General features: G+C 30.4%; 1 protein-coding gene across 1 annotated transcript; it reads left to right on the top strand.

Annotated features, from left to right (window-relative positions):
- The first annotated feature begins 274 nt into the window (after positions 1-274).
- Positions 275-5,507, top strand: LOC114164770 (DNAJ heat shock family protein). Its single transcript, XM_028049532.2, has 2 exons — positions 275-1,057; positions 4,536-5,507. Exons 1-2 carry the CDS (start codon positions 513-515, stop codon positions 4,978-4,980), a joined length of 990 nt encoding a protein of 329 aa, XP_027905333.1. The 5' UTR covers positions 275-512; the 3' UTR covers positions 4,981-5,507.
- Positions 5,508-16,105: the final 10,598 nt, after the last annotated feature.

Here is a 16,105-nt window from a genome sequence, read left to right as displayed (position 1 = left end):
CAAGAAGATTTACTCAAATTGAAAAAAAAAATAGAAAATATAAATTAATTTAAAATTTAAAATTGTAATAAACGAATAAAATAATTTAAAAGAAGTTGAAAAAGGACAAAAAAAAATACATTGCTTTATACTTTTTAACATGTCATTATATATTTTACTAAAAATCTTTTAATTCCTGAACCAATATCTGAAAACACTACTGAGTGGCAAAAACACCCTCTTCATTATGATATAGTAGTTTAGGGTTTTGTTTTTTCTGAAAGATTGCCTTATTGTGGTGATGAAGAACAGTGTTGGAAGGATGAATGATAGGAGTGTGCGTTGCACGTCGAATTAAAAACACGAAAACTTCATATACCCGAAAAAACAGAAACTAATTTATTTATATTATTTATACATTTTGATTCTCCTCCTTCTCCCATCTCATTCTTCATCTCCTCCGAATCCTAACCGTCAATCCCAACGGTCATCTCCGCCGCCGTGCCTCACCGGAGCAGCGAAACGACACCGTCATGGGCATGGACTACTACAACATACTCAAAGTGAATCGCAACGCCAGCGACGAGGATTTGAAGAAAGCGTACAAGCGGCTAGCCCGCATATGGCACCCCGACAAGAACCCCGTCAACAAGAGTGAGGCGGAGGCCAAATTCAAACGAATCTCCGAAGCCTATGATGTCCTCAGTGACCCTCAGAAGCGCCAGATCTACGATCTCTACGGCGAGGAGGCTCTCAAATCCGGCCAGTTTCCGCCGCCGCCGCAGTCTTCCTCCTCCTCCTCCCGCGTCTTTAACCGCCACAACCCCCCTGCTTCCTCTTTCCGCTTCAACCCCCGAAACGCCGAAGACATCTACGCTGAGTTCTTCGGCCCGGACGAAGTCGGCTCCTCACGCCGCGACGCCTTCTTCCGGACCTCCAACGGTGTCCCCGGGTTCGGCGCCGCCGCCCCGAGGAAGGCAGCCGCGGTCGAGAATGCGCTGCCTTGCAGCTTGGAGGACCTCTACAAAGGCGTCAAGAAGAAAATGAAGATCTCCAGGAACGTCTACGACGCTTTTGGGTAAAAAAAGTCTTATTTTTAACCTAATTTCACGCAATGTGCTTGTTTCAGATTGTTTTTAGGGTTTTATTTTTTTCTTCGGTTGATGAGCTTGTGTGTGTGAGAGAGAGAGAAATGGTTGATTATAGATTAATTAGTGTAGTTTCCAACAGAGGGTGAAAGTTAAGTACAGTGAATTTGAGAAGTGTTGGTTGGGGTTGCTTTTTTTATTCCAATTTATATACCTTACCTATAGTAGACCAATTGCGTGTACGTGTGTGTGCACGTCTTTACCATGAAGGATTGTCATGGTTGTAAGTTCTAGAGTTGCAGTGCAAATTTCAACTTCTCTTTGTGACACTGAACTCCCAAGCCTTTAGGTTAGCGTCTGCCTACTACACTTCGTTTCCTTACCCTTTGACTGAGAACTATGTAGTGGTTGCTGAACACCATTATATGTTGATTGTTCTTGAAGTCCAAATCTTTGACTGACTAGGTAATATGACTTTCTTTTGGTCCTCTTTTGCTTTTGACATTATTCACTTTTCCCCGTATGTATGTTGTATGTAAGTGGCTTGTCTATGCTTGGGTCGTTTATCAATTCTATATTTGGGTGAAAAGATATGGCTTAGTATTTTTTATTTATCTTGAAACTAAGGACCGAAGGTGGACTTTGTGGAATAGGTGATGATGTAAGGGTTGACATGGGGGTTTCATGTACAACGTAAATATGAACCCCATGATGAAAGAGCAAATTTTCCTAGCAAGTAGAAATTTTTCATGGGCTGTTTTTTTTTTTGAACAACGGAAAATAATTTCATGACTGGTTCTAGTGTACGGATAAAAAAATGTTGTTCTTAAGTGTTGGTATAACATATTCCAGAAAGTTGTTTTCGCTCACATGTTGGAATCCTTAGTGTTCATTTGTTATGCTTTTGACCTTGTGGCACGATAAACTATTGTGAAATAAAGGAACTCAGTAAGGTATGGCATTTTAGATTTGTCAGTAAGAGGCAAGTAATGAGTGTCATGCGCACTTTGCACCTGCTTCAGCTTCAGCTAATTAGGATAGTGCTTACTTTTGTTAAGATAATTGGCTATTGGGACCATAACATTTGGTTAATGTCTTGAGTGAGAGAATACATTTTATTACTTTGCAGTTGCCTTGATTAAAACCTGTTTCTTTGGTGATCATCACGTGTATAATGAACTTTAGGCTTCCACACTAAGATTTTAAAAATAATTTTATCACCTACCATTTTCACCACCCTGCTTTTGCCTTTCCTAGGGAAAGATAATTCATAATTGGCACACCTGTCAATGTATGCAATCTAGTTGTTTGTTTACATAGTATAATTAAGGTTAGCTCTAAAGATGATTAGTGTTATATTGAAGGTAAAACGATGAAGAGGGGGCTGTTTGGCTGGTCATTTACTTTTGTTAGTAATTACAATATACAATTTACAAAATTCTCATCATGTATTCATCGTGCTTTATGTTTTCCAAATTTTGTGATGGAAGTGGAGAAGAAATGTTTACTATTACCAACCACTTCGTTCCCAAAATTTTGAAAGCAAGATGCAAAATGAATACAATGTTAGAATTTTGTAACTATTTATGAAAACATGTAAATTGAAAATCATGGTATTTAGTTGATGACTTTTCCTATACCATACATTGGTTATAATTCTTTAGAGAGCCTCTGGTCTCCTGAACTGGAGGAAACCCATGGTAGGACAAAAAAAATCATTAGTGAATATATATAAACTAGAAGGTTTTGCCTTAATCATTGAATATGGGAGGAAGAATATAAAACTGAAGTTTAATTAAAGCCTACTTTAATTACCATGATGTGATTAAATTGAAGCCTGTGTACACATACATGTATTTCTTATCTATTTGGAATGGCGTGAAAGGATGTTGTGTTCGTTAGTCATTCTGGAATTTAATGGTTCGCTTGTCAAGGACGAGGAAGCCTTTTTCATAATAAGTCAGCTTGCTAAGTATCCGTATATTGTATTTACATTGGCGTTAATCCCAAAGATATAGATGCAGTGTGAGGTTTCTTTTGCACTGACTAAATATAAGATATCCATGTTAGTTTCAAATAAGGGTTTAGATTAAAATGTACCCATTGAGTCATGGTAGATTGTGTGCCATGACTCAATAAGTTTTAGTAGCCTCACTGGGTACATTTTAATCTAAACCCTTATTTGAAACTAACATGGATATCTTATATTTAGTCAGTGCACAAGAGCCTATCTATGTTCTCTCTACTGTAAGGTTGAATCCATGACCCTCGAGTTCACATTAGTGGTTTCCTCATCTATTAGACTGCTTCCATTTTAACTTCAAGTCAAGGTAGTAATGATACATTTGTGTATCATGTCCAATACGGCCTGAATCTTGAGACATTTTGAAAACTATCGGATTATATGGGACTATAGGTAAAGATACTTCAAGTTAAATTAGAATAAATATGTATATACTTATATTTTTTCAAGTTGGAGAAGCTATTGATGTAAAACACAGATCAACTATTTCTTTTTCAGTACATGGCAAATCAAGTTTTACATATTCTTGAAACTCTAACTACTACAAATTGCTAATTTTATCTGGCATCTTTTTGACAATACGGCATATGTTTAAATTATAAGCTTATTTCCTGATCTTGAATGAAAGGAGTCAATTTATTTAGTATCAAACTTTAGCATCGATTTGAAACTATGCGGTGTGATGTTGCATAATGAGGGACCAAAGTCAAACATTAGTCAAACTATATGGACCAAGTTAAGCCTTTTTTTATGGTTGATTGTAGTGATTTGATTAATCTAGTATTGTTTTTCTAGAGTAGGAGTTTCCATTATTATCGGTATAGACCAACATTAGTAATCAATATTTATACTGTGAATCACCAAACTGATTTTTGAATTATGAATCCTAGTTTGTATCATATTGTAAGATTCATAGACTATGCAAAATGACTTTGAATATGTCACACTGATGATATTTAGTATTCAATATTATAATTTTATAGAAAAATACAACATAACCTCTAGTCTGGTTAGATGAAATTGTTTGTTATATTCGATTTTATGAAGTCACTATTTTGGACGGAGGGAATGAAACGGCCAAATAGATGGATGTATTGAATGAGTGGTAAATAAATTAGTGGAGTAATCAAATAGGATAGGTTCAAAGTTATTTTAGATTCATTGAATGATACAAATTGATAGCTTGCGGAATCGTTGGTTATATCTTAATAACTAGGTTTAGACAGAGGTCATCAAAAATCCAAATAAGTTGCCGAGTCTTTTGAAAATTGTAATCAGACTGTTTATCTAATTACCTGATTATCCAAGAAAATAGGAAAGATTTGCCCTGTATGTAGACACTATAAATGTTTCTTTAAGGAAAATTTTTGCTCTTGTTCTTTTACATCTGAGAAGTGGATATTTGTGTTTGTTGACAATGTTTGAAACGTGCAATGAAATTTCAGCAAATCACGATATGTGGAAGAGATTTTGACTATTGAGATAAAACCTGGCTGGAAGAAAGGAACAAAGATTACCTTCCCAGAGAAGGGTAACCAGGAGCCTGGTGTGGTCCCAGCAGATCTAACTTTTGTGATAGATGAGAAACCGCATGCTCTTTATAGAAGGGATGGCAATGATTTGGTGATCAACCAGGAGATAACCCTTCTTGAGGCCCTTACAGGTAAAACGTTGGACCTTACTACCTTGGATGGAAGGAGTCTGGTCTTACCATTGACAGATATTGTCAAACCTGGTGCCGAGGTTGTTGTCCCTGATGAAGGAATGCCTATATCAAAAGAGCCTGGGAAGAAGGGGAATCTGAGAGTTAAGCTTGACGTCAAGTATCCTTCAAGGCTAACTCCAGAGCAGAAGTCTGATCTGAGGAGAGTGTTAGGTGGAATCTCATGAGTATGAGTTTGGTATTTCGTGTCACTGGTGAATGCACATTGTAAATATGTCATGTGCATACTATTGATGCATGTGAATAACAGGAATACTCCACGGGTGAAACTGAGTATAAAGGGCTAACATACCATGAGCCCATATCTTGACATCTGGACTTTTTTGCAGGCTAGGAACATAAACGAGTGTTTGGAAACCATTGGAAGTGTCGATCTTAGTGAAACAGTTAGGTAGGTAATTTAACTGATTTTCCATCATTTTCACAAACTTGTTTTGCCTTTTGGTTAAACTCGTGAAGAGTACTGGTCTTGATAGGATCACAACGAGTCGTGCTCATACCATGAAAATTGTATATATTGATTTTTTTTATTGGACGTTCCTTTATTGATATGCTGTTCTTTTAAAACTTGGAGGGACAACATGGAATCTTGGTCTATGATTTTATTACAGACTCGTTTGTTCTGCCATAGAAATTTGATGTATGGCAAAGTGTTCTTTTAAATTTCTTATATTGATAGACTGTTATGCGTGTATTACAGCCTCGTATATTTGGTACCTTACTCTCTTGAATATGTAGGAACACTTTGTATATATGATTTTTTCTACACCTGAATCTTTTAATTAAATAAAATTTATCTAAATTTCTATTCCAGATAAGATAGTCCATAGTTCGATGCTAGAGATGGAGATTGTGTTTTGTTGGTAAATGATACAAAATATACATTACTTTCTCTCAATTAGGATTGATAATTCTGATTCTGTAATATTTTTTGTTCGAATTTAATTCCTTAAATTTTGATTTCGTAAAGTTGAGTCCTGCATTCATTTATATTTACATTGAATATCTAAATTGTTGTTTTTTATTTACTTTCTTTGTCAAAAGAATGTTAGTGTGTGTAGATTTGGGATTTTGACAACAAACTAACTATTTGGCAGTTACTTATTGCACCCCTCCAATTTCTACCTGCACTCCGCAAGATTTGGAATTCTAGTTGTCTATCATATTTTTATTTGAAAAAGTGTCTTCCGTGGGGAATACATTGTGTTGTGGTAGTGGTTAAAACTTAGAAGAGAATTATTCTGGCAAGGGTGGTGGTGGAGCTCACAGTGGTGTTTAGAAGCCACTGAAGTCGGCAACAGTGGTGGAGCTTGTGGAGGTATTTTGGCGAAGTTTGGCAAGGGTGGTGGCGAAGTTCGGAATTGGAAATATGCTTCTGGATTGGTGTTTTCGGAAAGTATTGGAAGAACAATTTGAAAAAAAAAAAAATAGTGGGGTGCCAATCGTGTTTCCAGAAGGCAAATTTTTGTACAATCCAGAAAAAAATATATGTTCAATTTGTTCTCTGGAAAGACTATTTGGGAATAGAAATTTTTGTTCACCGAAAAGACCTGTCCTGAATAATAAATGTGCTTCACCGGAAAAATTAGTCTGGAATATGGCAAAAGTTAAGGAAATGTTACAAAGGTTATCTCTGGTAGCAATGGCACAAACAGAAGGAGAAATGGAGAAGGAACAAATGAAGAACGGAAGCAGAGATGGAGGAACCTAGACAGGGAAGAAAAAAAGGGTTGCATAGGGAAAGGACAATGGAAGAAAAACATACTGTAGAATTAAGGGTTAAGTATCGTTTTGATTCTTTAAATTTCAGTTAAAATTGTTCATTTTTTAAAATTTTTTAAAATTTTAAACTAATTTAGTCCTCCAATTTTAGAAATATATGTATTTAGTCTTTTTAATATTTTTAAAAATTTATTTAACATTTTAAATGTATTTTAGATAATAGATAAATTGTTTACGGTTACCTCTTTTCTAAAAATAAAATATTAAATTGGTCTAAAATTTTTTAAAAAAATTCAATTTTTACTAAAAGTTAATAAATTAAAAACATATTTAACTTTAAAATTAAAAAGCCATAATAACAATACAGACATTGAACGAGGATACAGAAGCAATAGCCTAACTATTGTAACAAGTAAAATCATAAAAAACAGGCTTTTACTTCCAGCACTCAATAATTTTTCCGCATATCTTTCCAAACTTAGAAAAAAAAAAACTATTTTACTTTGTATTAGTGTAAAGAAACTTTCTGGAATAGGATTTTCAGAATGAATTTTTATGACGCGTTCGGAAAAAAAAAAATTCAGAACACCCCAAATGAATCCATTTGAAAATAAATGAACTTTTTCTTGCGTTTTTTTTTTCTTCCCCTATAGCAACAGTGATGATGGAAGAGGTGGTGGCAGTGATGGTAACGACAGCTGTGATGTATCGCACTTCTTAGTGGTTGTGTAGTTTTTTTTTATTAATATGGGAGTGCAGGAAGTAATTTACTAAAAAGCATTGGTTAGAAATTTTTTTATTCTTTTTTTTCCAAAGCAACATACAATTTGGGCTTGGATATTGGTTAAGGCCTTGTCTAAGTAAGGGTTGTAGTATTTGAATTTCACTCTGTAAGTAATGCTTCACATATATTGTAATTGCTTTCATCCTAAATCACTCCTATTCTTGGTAGATGAGTTAATTTATGTTCGCATCTTTCAGTTATATAGTGTGTTTTTCTCCCAAAACTCACTAATGAAAGTTTTCATTTATTATAGATTATATATAAAAAATTATATTAATTTAAAGTTAATTAACATCTCATTTAAATAAATTGACATAAATGTACTATTCAAAATATACTAAAATATGAATTATTTGATATTTTATTTTATCGTTTAATTCTAATGAAATTTAACAAGAAAAATTATGATATTATAAAATTATAATTGCATCATTGAATCAACAAATTTTATATTTTATATAAAGTTATCAATATTATAATAACTAACAAAAGTTACAGTAGTATAATTTTAGAAATAGTTTTTCTAAAAAATGATATTTTGGTAAAAAGAAACAGATAAAATAAGTATAAGTAAATCTCTAGTATAAATACAAATTTTCTTTATGTTTGCTTCTGCTCTTTTATCATGTAGCTGAAGGTTGATGGATTTGGGTCCTCTGCTTGAATGTCTTTCAGGGTAGTTTGTTCCTGCAGCTTTATAAATTTTTCCCTACATCCTTACGTAGATGAAATTTTATATTCTTTATTTTTAAATTATACAATTTAAAATTCACTTTCAAAAGTAAAAAATAATTTCTGAATTCTGCTATTCACAAATTTTTTTTCTCTCTCATATTTTTCAATTACGCAATTGAAAAGTAAAATAATTTTTAAATTATGTAATTCAAACACAAAATAAATTCTAGATTATTCAATTCAGAAACTCCTTTTTCTTAACCTTCTTAAATTTTTGGCACAAAAATATGTAAATAAAACTGGACATGCTTATATGAGAAATAGTCATTAGAATAATAAAAATAGGAAGTCTTTATATTTTTTAATTTTGGTCCAATGAAACCGAAACGATCAAGTAAAATGTACCTTTCATACTTATTTATCTCTACTTAGAAAGGTTAAAATGTTTAAAGTGCTACTGTCTTTGAAAAATGTTTTCGTATACTTTTTAGGAGAAAAAAATAAAATAAAATAATTTATAAATTAAAATTATTTTTTTCATAAACTAATTTTGTAAACTCAATACTTTTCAGGAGAAATAAATAAAATAAATTCTTTATAAATTAAAATAATTGTTTTCACAAACTAATCTTGTAAACTTATTTCATTTTGTCCTTCTAAAATTTGTATAGAAAAGTTTGTCTAAATGTGTACCTATTTTCAGTAGAAGTAAAAAAAAGTTTGAGAGATAAATTGAATTACTTCAAATATTTTAAAGTAAAATTTTTATGGAAGGGCACATGGATCAATGCATAAAAAGGGTTCCATAACTATTCATTAAAAAAGAAAACTAAGTTAAGAAATATTATAATTGAGCAACGAGTAGAACCTTGAATAAAATTAATAAACAAAGAAAGAGTTAGTTTGAAATAATTGAAGAATGATTTTTTTTTTAAGAGAATTGAGAAAGAAGTAGTAAGTGATTACAATAAAAGTTATATTCATAGGGGTGTAAGTAGCAAGGATTTGATTTGATTCTTAAAAGAGAAAGATGTTTTAAATCGAATAATACTTCTAATTTGATAATTAATCTTAACAATATTATCTAAAATATTATCTAAAGCTAGGAATATTTTAAAAATAATGGTGATGTTAATAGTCCTATTTTGTTCATCCAAATTGAAAATCTAAAGATTATTAATATAAATAAAAAACATTTAATTGATATTTATTTTAAATTCAAATGATCATTTTCAATAAAAACAATATTTTTTTTTAGTTTTTTTAGGATTAAATATGTTTTTGTTCTTCAAGTTTCAACAAAATTTGGAATTAGCCTCTCTTCAAAATCTTTGACCAATTTAGTCATTCATCTTAAAAAATGCATGAATTTAGTCATTTTAACCAATTTAGTCATTCATCTCATGATAATATTTAAATTGTTTACAATGTTTGGCACATCTTCGCTTCAATGTTAACTCAAATATTATTATAAAATGCATTTAAAATGTCAAATAAACTTAACAAATTTTAGTAAGAAAAACTAAATTCTCGCATTTCTAAAGATGAAGAACTAAATTGGTATAAAATTTTAAAGATTGACTAATTTCAAAATTCATTGAAAGTTGAGGGACCAAAACATATTTAACCCTTCTTTTTATAATGTGTACTAGTATAATTGAACACTCGTGGGAAAAGCTCATTTTGGTGTAATATTCTTGATGTGGTGTTTTTGTTTTGGGTGATTTATTGATTGGTGTGGAAGTGAAGGCTTTGGAAGCAAGAATCTACAATTTTTAACCATATTTGCTTCATTCTCTCCATGGACCACACCACAATCACAAAAAACCATTTTTCTCTTATTTTTTTATTTTGAGTTTTTTTTCCCCATTTTGTCTTCTCTTTTAAGTCCTTATACTTGCTTTCTAATATTCTCCTTCACTCTTAATGCCACATGCATATCTATCACTGGATTTAGTATTTGTAATCTGTACCAGAAAACACTGTCACACACCAGAAAAAAAAAAAAATCAGATATGCATGTCAGCCACAAGAACCTTGAATCCGTGAAAACTCTATATTCAACGACAAGAATCAAAATTAGAAAAGAAAAAAAAAAACTAAAATATCTCACAACAAGCTTATCATTGCTTCTCTTTCATTCATTGCACATTTTGTTAAATTATTATTCTTCTTATTACCTTAAAGTGCTTTCTGAAAGCCGATTCTCTGTCCTTCGCTGGCGGAATATTCTGTGGTAATTAACAAAATCTAAAACATACTAAGACAAACCACGTGTTCGACAAGAATGATTGTCGTTTTTTTTTTCGTTTTTTTTCTTCTCTTTTATGACTAGGAATCGTGTTTTTCTTTCTGTTGTATATGTTTCTGTATTTATCAAACAGCTATGTTTTTTTTTTATTAGTTTGAAGCAAAGATTGTGTTGAGGCATTGTGTAAGCAATGAATGAGGAAAAACCTGTTTTCTTTTTACCTCTTGTTGGTGGATACCGAAAAACGTTTTTAACTTTTGTGATATTCTTTTGTAGTTGGAATAAAGATTATACGAGAAATGATGGCACATTAAAAAGTGCATGATATTTGGTAAAGAAAAACTGAATTATGAAAGTTGATAGACACGATTCCACTTGCAAAAAAGAAATCTTTTTCTTTTTCTGTGGAGATTTTGCTGTGTAAAGATTCCTTTGTGCATGGAAAGGATGTTATACGAGAAAGTTAACACCACGTTTCTCCCGCAAACGTCCAAAATTTCTTCTTGCTTTTTGCTTACACCGTTGCCAAATTTCCTTTTTCTTGAAGGATTAGAAAGAAAAGAAAAAAGTGTAGTGTGAGAAAATATTGTCATAAGCTAAATGACTTTTGTACACTTTCTCACTTTGTATTTGGTTTTCGTCTATTATAACGTAAGAGAGCAATATATATATATATATATGAAAAAATGATTTTTTAACTATTAAATTTTGACAACTTTATTTTACAACTGTATGTGTCATTTTTTAAGTGGTTTTTCATTTTGGTTTTTTATTCATTCTCAATATTCCAAAACCACTTAGAATATGTCATCTTATGTTCTAAGAAAAAGTTGTTAAAATTTAGTAGTTAAAATATCATTATCTATATATATGAGAGCTAATATTTTCACAAATTTTTAAAGTTTAATGTTTGTGGATGTTTTTTTATTACATGTTACTCAATTTTTTTTTATTTAATGTGAAATTTGCAAATTATATTTGAATTTGTAAGAGTTTTTCTCTTAAGTATGAGTTGGGTTTTATCCGAGTAAAATTATTACATACATAATTTATTTATGCATGTATAAAATAAATACAACGATGGAGGAATTATATATCATCTCTTTAATTAAATTTCGTAACATTTATTTACTAAAACATAATAATATTTACTAATTTACCTTTTTTTAAATATATTTTATAATATATGTTATTAATTTATGCAAGTTTATTGTACTTAATTACATTCATTTTTTTTACTTGTTTTTTTATATTTAATAATTTTATATATTAACTATTTTGGCACGTTTCAATACTAAACAAAAAAGCCACTCATTCTATAGGATTTTAGAATTTAGAAGTAAAACAACTTTTCATCATGTAATAATTGTAGCGTATACATTTCATCTCTTATTTTAGCTTGATGCAGCAACACATGCCACAAATGTAATAAAAGTGTTTCTCTAGAATCTATCTTTGTCCAAATAATACGAAAAGTGACTTTCTATTTATAGTTTGCAACTTAATCAATCTTTATGTATTTTTCAAGAAAAAAACAACAACGTCTATATAAAATAAAAGAGAGATAACTTATAGATTAGGGTTTTGTAAAACAATACAAAATTGATATAGATCACGAGAGAGAAAATGATGTCACAAGGCTAAATTTTGAATAAAGATAAAAGACATTTTTTAAAGTACGAAAATAAAATAAAGAGATACTATAATAAAGACTTAAACCAAGTCATGTTTACATAAGGAAAGATTCTTGTTACTACGATCTCATTATTCTTCAAAACATCTTCAAATTAAAGAAAGAAAGATTGATAATTGAAGTGAAACAAAAATTATGAGCGCGTACTATTGAAAAAGATGCCAAACATATATTACATAACAATTATACAAAGATTCGGGGTAAGAAAAACTTTTTTTACATCTATTATTATAATACTTTCAATCAAGAATTAATTTTTTCAGAAATTAATTATAGACCAATTCTTTGTACAAATGATAGAAAAAGTATTGCAATAAGTTACAAGAAAATCCAGATTCTACATGGGTTGTCTTAAAATTTTCTATTTTTTATATTATAGTGCAACCAATAGAAATATTTTCTACGTCAATTTTAAAGTAATTGTTGTAGAATATATACTTGTTCATATAGTTGTACACTAAATTATTTTTTAGTAACCATTGTAAAACATCTATATTGAATGGATTTCTGGTAGTAATAAATGAATTGCAAAATTATATATATAACCAACTTGACTAGAGCTTGATGTTATGTTAGGAATCTAAGTGTGAGTTTAAGTTCACATTGGATGAAAATAAGAAAGTATAGCACTATATAAGAATAAAGATCCATAAACTCATTGTCTTAAGGTTTTGGGTTGAGAGTGATATCAATGTCTTATGTGGTTGAGATCAAGTGTCATTGATGTTTGTAATCCCTAATGAAACCTCCTCTTTAAACCTAACACCTTCCACTTGTATTTCTTTTCTCTTTTTCCAATGTTTTCTTTTTAATGGTTTCTTTTGTGACCTAATTACTTAAACCAACCCCGACCACAAATTGATGTTTTTTTTTTTTTTTTTTTCATTTCTTCACAAATTTTCTCCAACCCTACCCACTAGACCAGTTCTACAATAAGGGTTAGAGTTGTGTTCTAGGTTAAATGAGATTAATGGCCATCACATGGTGAAGTTAAAATCTTGCTCGGGAAAGACCTATTAAAATGGCACCGTTGGATATTATTATAATATAAAAAAGATTTGGGTAAGAAGGATCACATAGAAGTTAGAACCTCAATAAATGGTGGCTTATATAATTATAGTTATATATTTATATTTAAATTAATCTCCTCGTTGAAAGAACAATTTGTTGAAACTTTTGCTAACAAATCCATGAGGTGAGAGAGTAAAAGATGTTTAGTGGCATCCCTTACATAGGTAGCGTGCACCATGTCTACTTCCATCGCTATAGCATAGCTTTTATAAAACCTCATCAACAATCAGTGTAATATATTATTGTTTTCGGAGAAAATTTATTTTAGAGTTTAAATTTAATAAAATAGTTATAATTTTTCTGGTTAGATTGATCACCTTAAATATGTTCAATTTGAGAATAATGAAAATGTAAAATCATTACATAAAATAAGATATTTTTGGAATTACTTAGTTTTCTGGATTAAAAGCATAATATGTATATACATACTTTTGGTTTCTGGTTTTATAAGTTTTCACAAACTGAAAACAATGCCATAAACGTTTTTTATAAATCATATTTGTCATATGAAATTAAAATACTTGATACACATTTTTAACATATGATTAATTTTATAAAAAAGGAATTTTAAAAACATTAAGACTTATAAAGTATTTCACTTTAAACGTAAGTGATAATCAGTTGGTATGTGAGATTGTTTCGAAATTAATATCTATTTAACTTGCTGATCGAAAAAAAAAAACTTAATTTTTCTCATACATGATTACTTTCCATGTTGTTTTGTTTTCAAAACGAGTTTTAATGGTGGTAAAAGGCAACGTTTTTGTGATTTTAATTATCTGATGTGATAGGGTTATTAAGTCGTAGGTTTATAGACTTGTAATAATATATAAAACTTAGACAATATCAGACAAACTAGATTAACTTTTTCTTATTGTCTTGATTGAAAAAAATGTGATTCTGTATTATTACAATGTAAAATTATCACGAATAATGTGACCTAACACATGGTTATGTCAATTGCAAGACAATTAAGCTAGATTTCTTGAACGCCAGAGAACCTAAGTATAAAGGTAGTTTAAATGATGAGAAATTTTAACATTTTATTAAGTAAAAAGTTTATATATAGAAAATTTTTGTTATTCAAATTTTATTATTATTATTATTTTTAAATTAAACTTTTTTACTTCTTTTTTCTAACATTATGAGTTTTTTTTTTTTAAAAAAACTTGTTGAGTCGATAAAAATAATACATTTTGAGAAGTCCTACGTTACCTAGGACAAATAAGAGAGTGTGTGTTAGCACTAGTGTAATTTTTATTTTTTAACTCGAGTAGTATGTCTCGATTTTAAAGAAATCGAGACCTATAAAATCTCAGTTGGAATTTTGAAATTTTTGTAAACTTATATGCCTTGGTTACTAGAGAACCGAGGCCTATACATGGTATATGCCTCAATTGTTTTAGAACCGAGACATATAAGTTTGTTAAAATTTCAAAATTGTCATTCTTTTTTTTTATTATTTTATTTTAAGCAGAGGTTTATGCCTCGGTTGCTAGAGAACCGAGGCCTATACATGCTATATGTCTCGGTTGTTTTAGAACCGGTGCATATAAGATTGCTAAAATTTTAGAATTGTCATTCTTTTATTATTTTATTTTGCGCAAAGGTTTATGTCTTGGTTGTTTAAATAATCGAGGCCTAAAACTCTGTCTAGGGTTAAATTTTAAAGAGTTGCATAAACTTCATTTCTTCATTACGCCACTTCTTCTTCTTCACTGTGCCGATTCTTCTTCTTCACTCCTCCTCCTTTGTGTCATTCTCCGTTGTTCTCCATCGTTCTTCCCAACCTCCATTACTCGTTGTGTAAATGTAGAACTCCGCCACACCGCCACTCAACGTCTAACTTTGGTGAGCGTATGTTTCAAATTTACTTGCATTTTTGGTGAAGTTCATGTCGTTCTTGGGTTCCTTTTTGTAAGTTTGAGGTTTTTTTTTGCAGTCATTGGTGTCTAGGTACCCTTGGTGGGATTGATTAGCTTTTCAAAACAGGTCCAATATTGCATGCTCCTCCATCACCATTGTTGTTCAGCTTTCCTGGGTTCTTTTTTTTATTATTGGTTTTATACCTCGGTTCTCTAGAACCGAGGCTTAAGATTGAAGTTTATGTCTCGGTTGATAACCAAGGCCAAAAACACATCCCTTTCTACCTCGTGCAAATATGTCTCGGTTATTGAATCGAGGTATAATAGCCAAAACAACCGGTGCCAAAACTTTGTCCTGCAATAGTGTAGTAACTATATAATGAACCCTAAGTTTATGATTTTAGATGTCCAAAGCCAAATATACATTAAGATTGTATATGACTTTTTTATACTCTTATATTAAAATGTTATGATATTTGGGTTAAATTCTTACTTTGAATAGAATAAGTGTACTTGGTGCAAGAAAATGTATATTGTATGAATGTGACTTTGCCACATTAATGTATTTTTATGCATGATGACATTTTTATGTAAATTGTTGAATATTTTTTGTTGAAAATAATCCAAGTATAATAAGTCTAAGTTCCACATTCAGTGGCAACTTCAACAAAAATTTTAAGAGGGCCAAATTATATTTGTTATATATAAATTATTTTTTCTAATTAAAAAAAAAGTTTTCATTTTCTCACATCATTTTCTCTATTCAAAACAAGCACTCATAACGATAGAATCCAAAAAAATATGACAATATTATATATAAAAGAGTAGTATAAAGTTTATCATCAACAATAATATATTAAAAAAAGAAAGCAAAAGTTACCTTCCCGGAATCACGTTCTAAAGCATTTCCAAATTCATTATATATAACTTTAGGAACCTTAGATAGTTATTTTTCATTTTTTTCAATTTTTGGATTCTCATAAAGTTTCTCAAAGTTTATATGACATAGATGTACGTTTTTCATCTTCATCACAAGCCTTCCACTTGAAAAAAATAATCAATTATTTTACTCTTTACCATAATTTTTCTAATTTAAATTTGTCACCTCTCACCTATTTAGAAAAATATTAAATTATGAATATCCTAAATTAAATCTTAAAACCAAGACTCAATATTCTAAGAAAACTAATAATTAATGGATTATTACATTCTCTTACCTTAGAGATTACTA

This window comes from Vigna unguiculata, chromosome 9 (genome assembly GCF_037176805.1).
Source record: "Vigna unguiculata cultivar grain cowpea cultivar isolate G323 ecotype 2 chromosome 9, ASM3717680v1, whole genome shotgun sequence".
Lineage (NCBI taxonomy): Eukaryota > Viridiplantae > Streptophyta > Magnoliopsida > Fabales > Fabaceae > Vigna > Vigna unguiculata.
The sequence above is the reverse complement of the archived record's forward strand: the minus strand, read 5'-3'. Positions and strand labels throughout refer to the sequence as shown.